The sequence below is a fragment of the Lepisosteus platostomus genome, chromosome 4, assembly GCF_059453375.1.
Source record: "Lepisosteus platostomus isolate fLepPlt1 chromosome 4, fLepPlt1.hap1, whole genome shotgun sequence".
NCBI classification, from domain to species: domain Eukaryota; kingdom Metazoa; phylum Chordata; class Actinopteri; order Semionotiformes; family Lepisosteidae; genus Lepisosteus; species Lepisosteus platostomus.
Genome location: NC_142614.1, coordinates 29,540,505 through 29,559,889, shown reverse-complemented (window position 1 = coordinate 29,559,889; position 19,385 = coordinate 29,540,505). Strand labels below are relative to the sequence as shown.

The window sequence follows — 19,385 nt, the reverse complement described above, 5'->3', positions numbered from 1 at the left end:
GCAAATTACACCTGCAGAGTTTTAGTCTGCAGTTATACAGTACTAAAGGAACTGTAGGGTAATATTATGTACTACCATCACAGCTGAAATTATTACAATTGTTAGGTCATTTTTGTTGTCACTGAAAATGATTGACCATGGTGCCTTAGGTACAGTACAAATTATTCAGAAAAATATTACTAACATCCTTTTTATAATTCAGACAGTAAAAACCAAAGATGTAGTTTGTGAAAAAAATCACAAAGAGCAAAGACTTACTGCAACTGCTTCCAAGATTTGCTTAACAGCATCGGCAGCATCACGTTCACTGTAATATCCTTTCTCAACAATCCTAGAGAAAAACAAAATAGATGTAAACACAAATGGCAAATTCAAAGACCGGTACAATACAAAAGCCCTCCATGACCTTAGATATGCATTTTGTCTCTCCTATTGTAAACATAGTAAACTGTGTAATATGGCTAAATTAATAGAAAATTTATAAGAATATAGGAATTCAACTGCTGTTGTGAAAAATAAGGCAAACCTGGACCTTCATTTTAACTAAAGCTGAAAATCAAATAAGTGTGTTTCAGAAGCTTTACTGTTATACTGTTATATAAAACTGTAAAAGGCAGATCACTGTCATGGCAGTGATACAGTTTCAGAAAATCTCTTTATTTTGATTTCTGCCACCTTGACTTATCTCTCTGCAGTATGTGTTGGTTTCACTACGGAGGGCCTGCTGAAGAGCCCGGCTATCTCTTTTTGTCTTCATCGCTGTCTATTGCTTTAGAGAAATTCTATTTGAAATGATAACAGTAAAATAAATTTAAGCATATAAAAGTGTAATTTTAACCACAAAACCATAACATTTAAAATATCTGAGACATACATCTATGGAAAACATAATTTAATTAATTATTTGAGGCTGTATGTATGTAAAGAGTGTTTGCTCTTCACATACAAGATTAAATTGCATTTAAAATTAACATTGCTGTTTACCCATTTTTAGTTACGTTTGCCTTCATATACAATTTCTACAGTAAGACCAAAATTTCTTATCGCATTACACCTTTCTGTCCTACCAACTGTCTGCATTTTCCATTGGAATATTACACGAAGTTTGTATTTCTCCCCTTGTTTGCGTGAGTTTTCTCCGGGTGCCCAGGTTTCCTCCCACAGTCCAAAGACATACTGGGAAATAATTGCCTTATGGGAAAAGTGGCCCTAGTGTGAGTGTGTGCATGTCTGTGCAAAGTTGAAATGTTCATCATCTGTGTGTGCCCTGATCAGGATGTCCACTGCCTTGTGCCTATTGTCGAGATAGGTAGAGATAGATTGCCTAAATCACTATCACTTTTTAATACTTCAATGAACAAACTATGGCTTAGGAATGAGTTTGTGCTAGACCTATAAAAATAAAATGGCTATGATAGTACTGTAGGTTGTAGGCTTACAAAACTGTTGAGCTGTCAAACTGAAAAATATTTTTCCATAATAACTTAAAATATATATAACATAATAACTGTTGTAATATCCATCCAAAAGGGTGGAAATCTGATATCATCATACAAAACTACAGAAAACAAATAACACTCAACATAAAATATGTAAACGTTAAAAACAAACAATAATTCTAACCATGCAACAATACACACACTTCTCTTTCTGCCCATATTACACTATCATTACACTATACTGATTGCTTTGTATAGGAAACAGTCACTTTTGCACAGGGAGCAAAAGATTTCTTGTATACATTTTTCTTGACCATAGGCATTCTAAAATCTCTCCCTAAAGGCATCAGTTGAAAATGGCAATGGAGAGAGTCAATGATAAGCTGAGTTTTCCTTTGAACTGCAATGTAATACAGCTCTTTAAGCTTCTGTTGAGTTATTTTACTAGCCGTTTTAACAATTTTGGACAATTTCCCCTTAGCTCAGGCTACCATACCACAACTTCATATCAATATTCTATAAATCCTCTCTAAAATGTTTTGACTCACTCCAAACCCTGTCAATTTCCGGATCAAAAACACACACTGACTGGTCCTCTTAAGAATGCCATTGGTACTCTCTGCAAAGTTTATCTATTACTGTTCCTAGGTATTTGAAACACTTCACAATCTCCACAGGAGAGGGTGGGAGTTTGAAAATCTAACTTATCACTGTGACAAGTAACCAGTTCTTTGGTTTTATCAGTATTAATATGAAGCATGCTTGACTGATGCCACCTTTCCAGTTTACTTAACTGTTCAAAATAATTGCTCATCCCTTCTCTATCTTCCTCAGTAAACATTCCTACTAGGACCATATCATCTGTATACTTTAACAAATTAACAGACGTTCCCTTCATTTTCTTTTCATTCATATAGATAAAAAATGGTAAAGGTGAGAAAACACAGCTCTGGGAAATACCAGTATTTTCAATTTCATTTGAAAATATATTGTCCAAAATGTACGCTTCACACATTTTAGGCTACAGTTTATGCATGGTAACTATTAGAAACTATGAACAACCCATAACTAAATTTTTCAAGAGCAGATACCTGTAGGTAGTGGACAAAAATGGGAAACACCAATGTGAATGATAAAATGTGAGAATTATAAAAAACATGAACCCAGTACAAAAAGTGCATATGTACTTCAGCAAGTTGGATATGGCACCATTCTATATGAAGACAGTGAATCAACTGGTTGATCGAGGTTGAAAACACTGTCTTAGGCCATCATTCCAGAATATCCAATAAATACTTCATTGGGTTTAGATATTAGAAAGACATGATATAGCATATGGATAACATCTGTGTCATGCTCATCAAACCATTGAGCTTCCACACATGCTGTGAAGATGAGGGCACTGACATCTTGGAAAACACCCATGAAACAAAATGCTACAAGAGACGAGACGGCGAAGATGATTACATAGTGTCGTTAAGTAGAGATTACATTGATCCTGCCTCCTCAGAGAATGAGTGTCCCTAAACCATGCCATCAAAATGTTACCCACAGTATTACAGCACCACCAGAACCCTTCACTGTTAGAACCAAGCACTCAAGGCTGCAGTGTTCCTTAGTTTTGTGCTACACGTGCATTTGTCTGTCAAGAAAATTTGAAGAATGATTCATCTGACTATATCACATTGCTGTACTGCTCAGTAGTATATTGACTGTACTCTTTGTACCACTGGACTCCAAAACACAAAGTACACTGATAGATGTGATGAGCAGTTTGTGCACTGAAACATGACTGCAGTTTCTGATTACTGACTACCATGTTTGATTAAACTGTCTCCTCACATCCAAATTGAAATTGGGAGTCAATTACTCTTCAATGGCTAGCCTGTTTTGCCTTGCACTTTAAACTAATGCATGGTTAACACAATACTTGAGTATCTATCCACCCAAATTGCCCTTAGCTGATAATGTGTTTCCTTAAAAACAGTCTGTGTTGCCAAAAAAAATCTTGCAAAAATGGGTGGATAGTACAGGACCTTCTCACAAAGAATAGATTAATGAGGCTGTATCACAGATTAAATTGGAAAACATATTGATTATTATAGAAGAATATGTGAATGGCAACATATCTTTCTACACCTCTTATCCTTATCTTATTCACAATCTATTTTACAATGTATTTCCCTTTTGTTTTGAATGTTAATTTTATAAATAATGGAATGCTGTACATACTATTCATTGTACCAAAGAGGTATAATAACTGAAGAGGAGAGAGGAAAATAGTGAAAAATAAACAATGGGTTAAACAAATATTTATTTAAAAATTACCACACACTAATAATACAACATATAAGTTGTTCTATTTACAAGTTTTCAATCAAGGCATTTCATGAACACCCAGAAAACGTATTCAAAATTGTAACACGTGTAACACCTACAAGGTTAGAATAATGTAAAACCTCCTTCTAAACTAAATAGAATGCAACCTGCAGGTAAATCTCTCTCTATATATATATTTTTAACCTAGGGATTCTTTACTCAGGAAATCAGAATTCCTTGGACAAGGACCTCTTGCCTAACACACGCTTTATGTTCTGTGTCCTCCTGTGCCCTCTCTTCTCCTTTCTCTTGTTCTGTTCTGACCCCTTCCCTTATGTCTCTCTGTCTTTTTATCCGACACTTTTGATACTCTTAATCAGCTACCCAGAAATTAAATAACTATGGTAAACCAGAAGATTTTTTGGATTAGTGTGTCTTACACCCAGCACAACTAAATAAACATCCCTTTGATTGAAGCTCTATAAAGTAGAAGCGTTGACACTAGTTAGGTCTTACCCACTGTACAGTATTTAGAATTTTAGAGACACATCCATAGTCACCTACTATAGCCTGTAACATTACAGACCATGATTACTTTGATATTTTATACAGTTACTTCATTTACTAAAGTTAAACCAATGTTAACAATATAATAACCATAGGAGGTTTTGTAAGTCTCTCTACAATCTCTATTCTGTCTTTAGGTGTCATAGTAAAATCTCAACACTTACTGCCTATGAGTTTTGTCAGTGTCATAAACAATGTTTGTTAAAACAGCATACAGAGTGCTACAGCACAGCTTAGATTCATAACATCTTACAGTGCAAAGAAAATGATAGACTGTCCATAGGTTTGCTTACCTAATGCGAAAGACATAAACTTGTTATAAACAAGCGTGTAGTTTACTGTTACCCTGCTCAGGGTCATAATTCCATGTTTTGCTATGTTAAATGTAACCTAAATTTCTGCACAAAATGTAGTTTTATAACAGTGGAGTCTAAAACAATACATTTTATAACTCCCAATGTTTTCTGCCAATGCAAATTCTAGTACCATCTTCAGCTATTATCTGTATTACAGAACAAAGACAGGATGCATTAAATGAAAACTATATTGTCTATGTATTTAGTGGCAACAATAATAATGGAAATGAGTTTCCAAAGTAAGTGTGAATTATAAAAAACATGGCATTGGACACAGAATGAACGTAATCGGAATATGAACGGTGTATTTTTTCCATTTTTTCCTGATTTCCAGTCAATTTGATTATCAAATTACACCAACCATCAGATTTTTCTTTACTTTGTAAATATATTAGATTTTCTTTACTTTGTAAATATATATCTGCTAAATCTATATAAATGGCAGAGACATGAATTTTAAAGATGACATTGTAGTGTTATGTGAATTAGTCTGCATTTATAAAGGATTATAAAATGACTGGAAATCAAGTCTCCTCTCTGAAACAGCACCCCATTCCAAAATAGAGGACTGCTTGCAGTATTATCTAGAAGACAACATTTTTCTAAATCAGATACAAGTCCTGCGTACAAAATGCTAGTGTTAGACAAAGAAGCACTTGACAGTAAATACTACAAAGGCATGTTTACCTACAGTCATGTACTGTACTGTAGCTGTGATAACATATCACCATCTTTATTTCAGAATTTTTCAACCACAATTTGAATGAAACACTGAGGGCTGAAAATTGCAGATGCATATCTGATAAAAGCCAAGCGTATACTTCTAGAAAATGGAGATAAATGTTAAGGACATCAAAAGGATGAGAAAGGTCTGCATCCATTCAAAATAAAAATTAAAGCCTTTGCTGATGCACCTGCCCTAACAAATGTAACTTGTAGCTTTCTGAACTATTTACACATTCCTTCCAAACTTGGCTTGGGAGCAAACATTTTCACAACCAGAAGAGCTACAGCAATTGGCAGATGTATTTGTGCATTATTCAGCACAGAGAGACTGTGTGATGTCTAACTGTGTGATGCCTCACTACATTGAGTAGTCTTGTCTCGCAAGATTGACACTGAAACTGAGAGACTACTTGAATTAATGTCCATGCACAAAAAGGATATCCACAGCTGGACAGAGTGCTATTAAATATAATATAAGGAACAAACAGGTTTCTGAAATAATTATTTGGTCAACTGTTCACTGTCTGTAATTTTAAACATGATGTAGGTGTTTAACAAGAGAAAACCAAACATCCCATATGTTTTTTCCAAGGATCCATATCTGAACTGTCACACTTCAAAGTAATAAACTGTGTAGAAACCTAAAAAAAATTACCATGAAAATGGAAATGCTTTAAGTACCTTTTCCTGTGATGATGTATGACAAAGGAATCAAAGGACATGGTTTCAAAGGACAAAGGTTTTAACGTTGGATTATTTGGAGTATTATTTATAGTTGCACTGATAAAGAGAGTGGAAATCTAAAGATCCAATCTTAAATCAATTCAGGGAACATATTCTAAAAGGTTAGTCTGCGGTCACAGCTGGACAGCAGAGCTGCTTGTTGAGGAAACTTTGATTAACCTTTGATGCAAACATTCATGACCTGAAATATTAGAAATATTAAGGGGGTGTACAGTGGTTGTTGAACTGCGTGTGGTAAAGACTTGTTGATATCATGTTCACAAATGTAGGCTTTGGAGCTATAATGCACATTTCCCAAGTGTGGAATAAAGTAATTGAACTGTTATCTCAAACTCCTTGTTCCGCTAAAGGATTATATAATCCATGGTGGTCCAAGACACTATAATATCCTTAGCACACTTTATTGGCTGCTAGGAAACTTGAATTTCTACAGCTAAAGTAAGCAAGCAGAGCTCCTGTTTGTACCAACAAACAGGGTATTGAAGGTTTTGAAAGAAAACAGTAAATGGTACAGTTTGCAAGTGTGTGCTCACATTTTCTGTCAGTATTCCAAAAGCACAATAAACTGAAGCTTCAATAATCCAAAGGATAGATTCATTGGGGAAAATACAACAATACAGGCCAAAGAAATACAGTACTTTGACAATGAAATCCAATAAAATGATTTTAACAATCTGTTAATAAAGTAAATCTTTCATGTTATCTTTCTACTTAGCAGTATTTTTTCTAGAACTTGCTTCAAGAGTCATTACAGTAACATGAAAGGCAGTCAAAAATGCAGAAACTTAACCCAATAATAAAGAACTATATTTTTAATATATTGTAAACATCAGCATGACAAGAGAAATTACTATAACTTGCATTGTAAAAAAGTGAGAAACATTGATGCTTCATTCTTAACTCAAACTGCCCAGGCAAACCATGATTCCATGATATAATTGTAATGTCTATGATGAAGTGTCTATAACATATTCAAACCAATGTTTTCTGGGGGTCAAAGAACTACAATAAAAGTTTCTAACTAATAAGAAGTAAACAAGATACATGTATCAGCACATCCATCCAATTGCTATCTGCTTTATCCAATATATTGTTGCGGGGGACTCAGAGCTGGGGAGGCTGGACCCTATCACAGCAAGCAATGGCACAAGGCAGGATACACCCTGGATCAGATGCCAATCCATTGCAAGGCACATGTATCAGTATACAGTATGTGTAATTTATAAATTAAGTAGTGGTGTCTGAAAAAGGTGCTCAGTGTATCTTTAATTTTACACAATAATATTCACTAAACAAGAAAACTGAGGAGATAGCTACAGTGTATGTGATGTAATATTATGTTATTGCCAAAATTTACTGATACAAAGTGAGTTTTACTCAATAAAATAAGGTTTAAACTTGCTTTTTGTTATTCGTACTCTATTGTACCTGGGATTAGCTTTTAAATCTACTTTAGTGAGTTACTGAGCCTCTTTACAGCAGTGTTGAATGGAAGCTGCAGGAGCTCCACTAACTCATATTGGATAAAATTAAATTAATTACAGAGATAATTCTGCTGTAATTATCCATTTGTTACCATTATTTTTTATACATTTTACTATCTTGTTACATTAATGTTTATTTAAATCAATTTAGCTCAGTATGACAGTGTAGAACCATGCCTCCATTTTGTATTCTCTCTACACAATGATATGCACAATTTTTATTCCAGTTTTTCATTTTTAGATGTTTCTTCTCCTTCACAAGAATATTTACAAACAATGTGTGCCTTTTGGAATATCTCACAGTTTTTCATGCAAAGGGGTGTTACTGTATTTTTATGAGCACCTTTACTGTCAAATTTCCCAGTCCTGGCCCTTCTCCCAAAAGGCAAATTCTTATGAGAGTACAACTGCCAAGCCCTTCTTCTCCAGTAAACAATAATGAGAGAATTGGCTCTGGCCTATGTTTGGTAATAATTTCTATTGCAAAGGTATTGTAAATCCATTATACCCTAACAATATAGTTAGTGCTACACATTTATTTGACATTGAATAGTATTTTTCAGGGTTAAAAAAGATAACATAATGAGTTTCCAAATCGTGTTGTCAATGACTGCAGCCCTCAGTTTTACAGCACAGGCACCATTTATTTATCAAACATTTACAACCAAGAAACAATGCGCAGTTTGCTCAGTCAAGTTGACAATTGACTTAACAGAATATGTGACTGACGATTCTCCCCTAATTCTTTTGGATTCAGCTATTCTTTTGAAGAGTTCTGAATTGTTAGGCTAGGAAAAGCCCACAGATCCCAAGCTCTCTGAAGGTACAGTATGAGACAGTTTGAACAGGCCACTTAATCATGGCAAACAATCATCAATAAACCTCTGATGAGGGATTTATTCTCAGAATATATTAGTACATACTGTACATATACAGTATTCACATTCTCTACAGGTGTATTGTCTCATTTTCAAGATTGCCCTGGGAGAAACACTGTCATGATTCACAGCAATTCACAGCTACAGTAATATCACCAGTAAAGTCAGTCTTGGTATCTACTGTATATGAAAGGGCATATTTAGCCCCCCAATCAACCAGACTTGTTGTGGGAATATTGTCATAGGCTTTTGCAGTGCACAATATATGCATGAGTAAATGGGTATTTATATTCAAATGTTTTGATTCATATATAATAAAAAATGTACATAACTTTACTGTAGCTTTTTCAAGACAAACTAATACATCAGCTTTTAGATTTGTGTGCTTTTATCCATAAAAGCCTTCTTTACAGAAATATTAACATAGGGTTCAGCAAATTTTCATTTCTGTAAATGTCAAACTTAACTATACTAAAAATATTCCTCTTTAGCAGTTTTTGCTTAGGATCTCAATTAATACCTAACGGTACATAGTTTAACCTTCTCTTTCCTGGCAATCACTTGATACGAAATGTACTTACTGTATAGTGTATTAAACTAAATGGTATGCTTTGCTGGGGCCCTGGGTTCAATTCCTGGGGTGCTATCTGCATGGAGTTTGTATGTTCTCCCCATGTTTCTGTAGGTTTTTCCAGGTGCTACCGGTTTCCTCCCACAGTCCCACAGTCCTACCAGTTAAGTGGCTTCTGGGAAAATTGGTCCTGGTTTGAATGTGTGAGTGTTTGTGTCTGTGAGTCCCAAATGGTGTCCTGTCCAGGGTATATCCTCTCTGGTGCCTGTTGCTTGCCGGGATACAGCTCCCCTGTGACCCTTAATTGGATTGGAGAAGAGCTTTGAAAATGAATGGAGTGATGGAAGGCTCAGACTTCTACTGAACTGTAGCTGAACAATCAAATTAGGTAACTGATGAGGGGAAAAAGGAGTGTTAAAGGAGATTTTGTTATTTTCTGCACAAACTCAAATATACAGCTGACCTGTCAAACAGCTCCCCTCCTGTGACCAGCTCCAGAACTAGACTGATCTCCATTGGTGTTTCAAAGATCTCTTTCAGTTTGATCTGCAAAAGAAACAAGAAAAGTATTCAAATGTTGAAAGGTGTTCCTGATTTTCACAAACATACTAAGTGCCCTTTTGTAATTAAACAATGGAGATGTCAGCTGTGTTTAGAAATCCTTCTGCTTAAGACAACTGCACAAATTCTCCTTGTCTGTTGCTTAATCTGGTACACTATTTCAAGAAGTGGGTGAATGTGATTTTTATGTGATTTAATTCATTTCAATAATATCACAAAAAAATAACCAGTAGTCTGACAAACCCTAACTTGTTGATAATCTTCCTTACATTGTTATATTTTTTTAAAACTGGCAAAAATATATCACTGCTCATAATTAATATCTGTTTGTTTTCACTGATAAGATTTAAATAAACAATAATACAACAGAGGTTAAAAAAAAAGTAGAAAAAGTTTGCATTTGGACCAGAAGAAGACACACAAATAAAGGTTGCAAATCATAAACATTCTGTTATTTTTACTTTTCATAGACAACCTCTACAGTATTTGTTCCTTTAGCTCAGCTGAAGCAGTAAAAATAAAGTAAATATTATGAATAGACAAAACATAATATTATGGATATCCTAAACATATTTTAAGTTACTTCTAGAATGAGCTTTTCTGTTTTCATAATTTTACCTATATATTCCACAACATAAAATAACTCATATGCATTCATGAATTAAAAAAGGAAGATGCACCCACTGTTAGCCTCCAGATTGTAGAATTACTTGAAAATGTAATGTAAGTCTCATTTGTCTCTAATTCGATACATCAATTAGAAGAAAGAAATGTTTGTCTTCTAACTTTACAAAGCTTATTCATTATCCAAGTTATTAGACTAAAACTGATGAGCCAACTGGTTTTTGAACTATTTCAATTGTCTTTGGTAAACCACCAAGCTTTTGGTCGTCTTTCATAAGAAAAGTATTTACCAACAGGCCATATCATCCTGCAACTCACAACTGGCAACCCACTGAAGCTTAGCAGCTGTGAGCCTGGTCAGTACCTGAGCCTGGTCAGGATGGCAGACCTCCTGGGAAAAATTAAGGTTGCTGCTCGAAGAGGTGTTAGTGGGACCAGCAGGCGATGCTCACTCTGTGGTCCTAATGCCCCAGTATAGTGATGGGGACATTATACTGTAAAAAGACGCTGTCCTTCGAATGAGACATAAAACCGAGGTCCTGACTCATGTTTATTAAAAATACCAGGGCATTTCTCAAAAAGAATAGGGGTGTTTTCTTTGGCCAGATTTCCTATTGGCCTATACCAATCATGGCCTAATAATCCCCATCTATGAATTGGCTTCATAGATGTTCTCTTCCCCACTGATAGCTGATGTGTGGTGAGCGTTCTGGTGCACTATGGCTGCCATTGCATCATCCATGTGGATGCTGCACATTGATGGCGGTGGAAGAGAGTCCCCTTTACTTGTAAAACGCTTTGAAAGGGGTGTCCAGAAAAGTGCTATTTAAGTGTAAGCAATTATTATGATTACTTTCCATTTTTATTCGGCAATGTGAAAATGTGTCAAGGCTGAGATACTATATAAAGACCATTCACTGGTGCTACATTGTTTTAGTAAATTATTATTATTATTATTATTATTATTATTATTATTATTATTATTATTATTATTATTATTATCTACTGCTATATAAGCTTTGGGCATTATTAAGAAACCAAAGAAGAATACATAGGTTTTGTTAAGTGTTCTACAAAGGTTAAAAATGTAAATTAAAGGACCCTGTTGACAGATAGCTCAATAAAAATGGGGCCGTGTCCCCATTTCCACACCTGTGATCTTGTGGCCTTCATATGCACATTACTGCTCGAGTTTGCAAGGGTTAAAGGTGTTCCATTTCCAATTTGTGTTTCACAGGGGTGTTCATGAGTGCCACTAAAGTGCCTTTATTGCAAGTCTGCTTTTCAGACTTTGTTGAAGGCAATCAGCAGCAATTCCTTGCAAAATCATGATGTTTCACGTTCTAACCTATTAAAGTGGAGTGAAGTTGCCATGGAAAATAGAATATTCATGGTTTCGTTTTAAAACTAATATTTTACGTTAAAAAAAAACATTTCATTAGCCTACTTGAGATTCATACGTATTTTAGGCATGAAGTGTTGACAGAGTAAAGCTATTATTTCATTAACTTTGAATAAACAGAGAGAGGTATTGCCTATGTTTACCTTACTAAGTTTACTATGCCAATTTTGAATCAATCTTGCTCAACATGAACAAACATGTTATGTTATTCATACTATAATTTTTGTCATGGAACAGACAGGATTAAATGTATTTAATAGTACAAGGCTTCTAATAAACAGCACTATTGATAAATTTTCCTTATTCAATTTGCTTCACCTTTTTTGAATCAGGTCTTCACAATATGAATGAACACGTTATGTTCCTCGTATTGTCAAAATGTTTGTTTAGAGATGAAAGAAATGACATTCAGTTGGACCGTGAGCCGTATTTAACGACTGATGTTGCATGTAGTGAAACCTCAAATGTTTGCACACCTCAAGACTACTCCTGCTCTACATCAAAAACATGTGGTTCAAGAGGGAAGGCTTAGGGCATAGTGTGACTGTGTATGATGGTGAACACTACATTCCTTAATAAAACCTCGTTAGGTCGTGCTTGAGGTAGGATGCATTATATATGATATGCTGTACAAAATCATTATTGACTGAAGCTTCCAAAAATATCCAATCTTAATTGTTGCATTATCTTTCTTTGTATTTTGTTTTAATCACATTGGAGAATTTAACAGTCTAATTAGACTAAGTAAACAGGCTGGTAAATGACACCTTTAATAATTTTCATTACTATAGCTGCTTTTTATGGTAAGCACTTTTGATTGACAATATTTTACAATGCAGTATGGAATGCAAATATGGCAGTGAAAAAAATACAACAATACATTAATGTTTATGCGAACCCCTAAAAAAATCTGAGAAAGAGCTACTATAGGTGAAATTACACTGAGCAGCAAATTACAATATTGTTTTTTCCCCACTATACAGTTTTCAATGTAATCGTCGATCTGTACTCTGACTCTGGCCTATGATGCACACCTCAACTAAATGACAACCACTCAATGGTTAAAATTATTTTGTTTTGCCACCAACACTGTGGAACAATCTTCCTGTGAATATAAAGGACCAATACAACACTAGCTCATTTAAATCCGAATTGATCGTTTATCTTCATGTCTTTGCCATCATTCTTTGTATGCATCTATTGTTTGCTATTGAATGTGTTTTTATTTCTGGTAAGTGTTTTTTATGGTTGTTAAAAATTCTGGGATATTTTTACATGAGAGGCACGATGTAAAATAATGATATAAAAATGTCCGCTTATTATTTTTATTGTTCGACAGCAAAAACCCATTTTGCAACACAAAATGAATATGCATTTCATTGACGTAATACAATATATTCCTTTAAGTGTGTTTGGTCAAACACAAATACAAATTAATGGTCAAACATTATAGTATCAATCATTTCCCACAAAAGAGGATAAGACTGTTGATCGAAAAAAATCTTTCTGTGCACGGACACTTTACTTCATGTGCCTCCTATGGTACTCGAAGCTACCTGGGAACACCAAAAACTGTGACCTGCTTCCATTCTCTACTCAGTACCAGTACCAGTAAGTCTTGCAATATAATTGCCTCGCAGTTGACAAATTATGCAAACTGTTATCACCAGCACTGCCGTATTTTACTCTTCCCTGTAAGGAAATCAAAACTGTATTGAACTCTGTTGTGCTGTATTGTATTTTAATCTGCTCAAACTGTAAGACAATCATATTGGAATCCTTTACATGAATTGCTCTTGTTGTCCATACTGTATCCTGCAATGTGTTAAGAGCATTACTTAGCAAGTAATTTCATACAGCAACCAAATATAACATTTCCTATTAATTGAATGACATTCTGATATGAACTGGAAATAACCGTGGATATAGATGTTGGACAATGGAATAAACAATAAACTATTAATATTATTATAAGTATTATTAAGAAGGACCAAATGAGGAATATTTGAATTATACTGTATTACAAATGACACTGAAAAAGGCTGTTATATTTGCAGGATTATATTTACAGATTTTGAGAGGAAGGAAACAATATAGTACTTACAATATTAGGATGGGAAAGTCGAAGTAAGACACCAATTTCTGTCCGTACAATTTTCTTGTCAACCTGTGATAAAAATGAGGTTATAAATTTAAAGCAAATATTCCAGGTAACAAATGCATATTGGTACAGTATATATACTTAAAATTATTTTATATTCAACTCATTTATGATCAGATCATAAACTATTTTACTTTAGACATGAACGTAAGGTTTAAAACATATTTAGATATGCAGACAATAATATATTAGATAATAAATACTTTAGGAGAAGAATATCGCCTGAGGAAGGTTACAATGGAGATGTCTAAGACTCTAGATAATGTGTGTAACTCATGGAAATGTAAACATTTACAGCTTCGAAGCACAGGGGAAGTTGTCTGAGATGTAGTGAGTCTGTGATGATTAGGTGTCAATCAACAATCCAGACACACACCTTATACAATCAGATCAGACTTGGTAAAGGGGAGAGACAGTAAGAAAAAGAAGGTCAGACCACAAGAGAGAAAAGTCAGGAGGAGCTGGAACTATCAGCTTGAGCCGGGCAAGAGTATCTACTTCATGATCATTCAAAAGAAAACCAGATTGGAGCAAAATATTTAAATCTTGCTAAGAGAGCTTGCTATTTTATGGATTTTAGGGAATTTTCTGAGTGAGAAATTCCTCAGTTTTATACTGCCTCTTCTGTAGAGGGTGCATTTTAGAATAGGGAGATAGGCTCCCATTTATTTTGTGGTATCTGGAAATTTAAACTCAGGTTGTTTAGCATTAAGTTTACAAGACAGCTTATCTATTCTTTGGCCTCTGTAGACATTATTTAAGTGTCAAATACTTGGTAGCAGCCTGGGGTTTTCTGGGTGGTTTAGAAGTAGGTCTCTGAAAAATCTTGTCTGTAAACTTGTAAATACAGTCACATGTGTGTTCTGTATTTATGTTGCTTGTAGTGTTTGTATTGTCATTGTTAATAAATATTTGTTTAACCAAGTGTGAATTATTCTTTTTCTAACCAAAGCAGTACCAGAGGACAGAGAACTTACATGCCTCTTACTATACCAACTGCTTGGGTATATTCTGGCAAAAATATTTACAAGTTGGGGGGTTATGATATTTCATTTAGTTATTGACTAATCTGCTCAGTCAGTTCTTGATTTTCTCCACTTTTCTCGTAACCTCCTCATTTGTTACAACAAAAATACAAGTTAATATAATACAAGTTTATTCATTGATCAGAATAGTAATTAAGCTGCTGAATATGACTTCTTTACTCTCTTTATATAAAGTCATCAATATATACCAGGAAAAACTATATTCTTGTATTCCAATGAATACAGAGTAAAAAGGAATTTTGTTAAAAAGTAAGTTTATTTCTCTAAAAGATTGGTGTCAAAATTATTTCTATCCATAAAGCATCTTAGGCACAAAATCAAATAAAATTTAGTCTCCTTTCTATTCTCCTTTTCATGTTCATCTTAATCTTATGGAACTATATTTTGGAATTCCACAATTTCCTGTTTCACTCGGGTATAAAATGAGATAACATGCATGTCAAATCCTTTTATCATCCATCACTATGGGGAAAGGCAAAGAACTCACATATGAAAAGAGACATAAAGAGACATTTGTCTCTTTGCTGTTCACCTTGATCCATGAAGTTAAACAAAATGATTGTCTTTCTAAATCAGGCAATGGGTACACAAACAAAAAAAGACAATAGTTTGTAACTTTAATGCCACTGTTTTCCAGGTAAACAGCTTCACCAGATTTACCATGTACCAGATAAACCAGTACCACTGGTAACCAGGTTTAAATAGATAGATAATACTTTATTAATCCCATAGGGAAATTGATTAAATTTCCCTACGGGATTAATACCACTGTTTACCACTGTTTACTGTAAACCATAGTTTACCAGGTAAACTTTCTTGGTAAGGATGCAAGTGTGGGCTACTTGCAAAAACGTTGGCAAATTCCAAGGGCTACAGTTTGGTTGTATTTTGGGGTCATCAAGTCTCCAAAATTACAATTACTGCAGATACTTCCTACATGGCAATGGGCTATTTTGGAAGGGCTGCCAGAAAAAAAATCTTTATTGAGAGAAATCAACAACCATAAGAATGTGGAGTTTTCTAAACATCTCTGCCACTTGGATTGGAACAGGAACAGATGCAAATAGAGCTTTTTGGCCAAAGACACCAGAGGTGGGTTTGGTGCCAAAAGAAGGATGTGAAAGCAGGACATCACACCTACTATAAAATATGGTGATGGATCTTTGATGTTGGGGGGCTTTTTTTGATTCCACTGGTTCTCAGGCCCTTGTTAAGGTCATCAGCAAAATTAACTACCAGGACATTTTAGCCAAAAACCTGCTTGTCTCTGCCAGAAGGCATAACCTTGGCTGCAAGTGGATCTTCCAGCACACATCAAAGCCTCATCAAAATCCACAAAGAAATGGGTAATTGACAAAAATATTAACATTTTGCAATTGCCAACTCAGTCTCCATACTTGTATACTCCATACTCCAAACCTGTAGTTTGAAGGGAGCAGTCCATAAGTGCAGACCGAAAGGCATCAAGGATCTGAAAAGATTCTGTATGAAGAAATGGTAAAAGATCCCTCCCAATCTCATAAAACATTATAGAAAAGGCCTCAGTGCACTTATCCTTACAAGGGGAAGGTACATAAAATACTGAAAACAGGGATGACAATAATTGTGGCACTTAACTTTTTGGAAATAAATGTATAATTGAAGAAATGTGTAATTTTGATTGAATTAATTCCACGTGTTGGAAAACTACAATATAGCTCATGACCTGTGTTGTTTATTTTATACAACCTTTTTTGCTCATCTTCATTAATGGTGCCAATTGTTCTGAAGGTAACACAAGGTACAATACCTTGTGATTTACTGTAGGCTGAAATAGACATGCAGACAACTACAAAAAGGACCATAATGCTTAGTGTTCATTCAGACTATCTTTTTATTTAACCACTGTGCTGAGACAAACATAAGAATGAAAGAATGATTACAAATAAGAGGAGGTCATATGGCACATCAGGCTGTTACTAAACCACCTTGCTGTATGTCAAGGATTGATCACAGAAGTCATAAAGAACTGTAAAGAAAACCAAAATGAAGTGCAAAACAAGACAGTATTTACTGAAGTTTTATAATGCAGAAAAATATTTACAAAAGAAAGAGAAAGAGAAAATAACAGGAATAAGCTTATGTGCTTATTTTATCTTAAAAGCCCGATTCAAGCTAATAATAGAGATTTTCCTGAAAAGCTAGTTTCTTTTTGTTGTCCTTTTTCTTTTTGTGTTTTCTCTGTATTTGTCATTTGTTCTTTAACTGATTTAAATTGTGTTTTTCTGGACACTTAAATAAAGTAAAGTACAGACAGTACATGAAATAATGTCTTAAAACTGTGCCGTAAATATTCGTATCCTTACAAGTCTACTATCTACTGATCAATAAAAGCACATTTTAGTAAGTCTATGATGTGGCACATTGGAAGAAGAGAAATGTTGGTGCTGTAAGTGTGATCTGAACTTACATCTAACTATTTTATATGAGAAAGCATGCTGATAAGCTGCATAAAAAGAGCTAATTGGGCTTGTGGCTGATAATAGCCTCTCTACTGTGTAGTTTTACTGTTAACCTCCCCCTCATGCAATTACTGTACTTCATGATATAGCCTCACTTATATGCATGCTGTGTCACATTCATAAAATAAAATGGTTTAAAAGAATTCCTCTTGTCTTGTAGCTCTATTTCTGCAGATGGGATTTTACTGAATGACCTTCTCTATTCATAGCCTCCTTAACAACTACAGTGCATGAATCTGATTCTATGAGATGTTTTGTGATGTTTTGTCTGCTATCATTTGCCAGTAGAGTCCCCATGAAAGGCCCAGGGCACAGAACACACTAAGTGGTTTCAGTTCATTACACACATCTTGTTTTCTAGGAAGTCTACCACTGAGCTACATGTTTTAAGACTGCAGGCGGGTCCTTTGAGTTTTTTTTACCTTGCATATTATACTGTAGCAGTGACTTTTCAGGAAAAAAAAATACTAAATGTATAGTATTGATCTATTTTACACAGTAACAAATGATGCACCGACCAGGTTTTTAAACATAACCCTAAAAACTATTTATAAAAGGGCACCTTTTGCTTGTTTTTGTTTTAGTAAATTGATGTTACTATAAACTACTTTAGAGCACTGTTTCAATACAATCAGATAAATTGGTATAAATAAGCCTGGTTTGCATCAATGCATTTCTTTTTTAACGAGGCAGGAAGACCTGCCAAGTTTCCTCAGCCATGTGTTTCAAATCATCCTTGTTTTTTGGTGGTGACTTATTCAACATGTGCACTGAGTTAAGGTCAGAAGATTTTGGTGGATGTTCAAGTCTTCTAATGTTCTTCTTCATCTGAAGAAACCTGTCAGGTTTATAATCCTTCTTCACTCCTTTCAAAATCAGCTAACAGACTTTCCTTTTCCTTTTTGGTTACTAACTCTCAGACCAATAGTTTATTTTAAATGTATTGAACTGATACAGTACAGTACTGTATATCAAAGATTCCAACCTTTTTTATTCTTTTTTCTAATTAATCAATAATTCTAATTTATCTAGAGCTGTGTAACTGAGTACATTTTGACATTTGAAGGTTCAGATTGCACTTCTTCAGAAAGGTTGTGATTATTTTTTTCTGAGCTACAGATGCAGCCATTCAAAATGAGCGGTAAAAACCCGCGGTACAGTAACCAACCCGCAGGGCACCGCGGTAAGTGATTGGCTGGCCAAAATGACCGACAGGGGCACTCGTGGTGCATTGGTTGGTAGTGAAAAGATTTAATCATTTAATGTCTTTACTGTGCACATTTCAATCCGCTTAGTTTTGAATATTTATATGGAATTTTACCACTAAAGGGAAATTTTAGTAGCTGAGCATAAAAAGAAGAGGAGCATAACGCATCTGAAGGTCATAAACGATATTAATTTTGGAACATAAACATACAGTATATAGCTGGTCTTGGTACTTTAAAGAAAAAAATACACACCAGTATTCCATTTCTCCCTAAACATTTTAAGCTTCGAAGTCTTTAACTAACGTGATACTGGAGTCAACAAGCATACTTTTAGAATTTGATTAAAAGGGAATATAATATGGAATCGCGTATCTAAAGAATTTAATAACGGTATGATTATATCCGTGTACTGCGACAGGGCTGTGTAGGGCTGTTTCGCCTGCCTGTTCATGCGAGCTGTCTTATAGCCTACTGGTCTAGGTGCGTGACTACCAACTGGCAGGTTGTGTGTTCAAATCCAGCTGGTGCTGGACTTTTCTTTTAACAAACATTTCTTCGAAAAAATAGAATAGCGATATTATGGACAATCAATTGACTTTTATATTTCAAAATATCGCAACATGGTCGATATTTGCGATATTTTGAACACATCTTCCCTTCTGACAGCGGTTCCTGCTTCTAGTGTGTGTGTGTGCAACAGAGTAAATTTTTATAGAGAAATGGAGGCTGGACAGTATGCGTTACAATATAAACATTTATATTGATTTAAATCGTGTTCTGATTTAAATCGCAAATGCG

General features: G+C 34.7%; 1 protein-coding gene across 2 annotated transcripts in view; it reads right to left on the bottom strand.

Annotated features, from left to right (window-relative positions):
- camk4 (calcium/calmodulin-dependent protein kinase IV) overlaps positions 1-19,385 on the bottom strand; it is a 187,194-nt gene that overhangs the window by 73,893 nt on the left and 93,916 nt on the right. For both annotated transcript variants that reach the window (XM_088629361.1, XM_088629360.1), the window contains 3 exons: positions 13,776-13,838; positions 9,548-9,630; positions 259-331 (listed from right to left, as the gene is read on the bottom strand). In XM_088629361.1, coding sequence (XP_088485487.1) covers positions 259-331; positions 9,548-9,630; positions 13,776-13,838 — 219 coding nt within the window. The remainder of the gene's footprint in view (positions 1-258; positions 332-9,547; positions 9,631-13,775; positions 13,839-19,385) is intronic.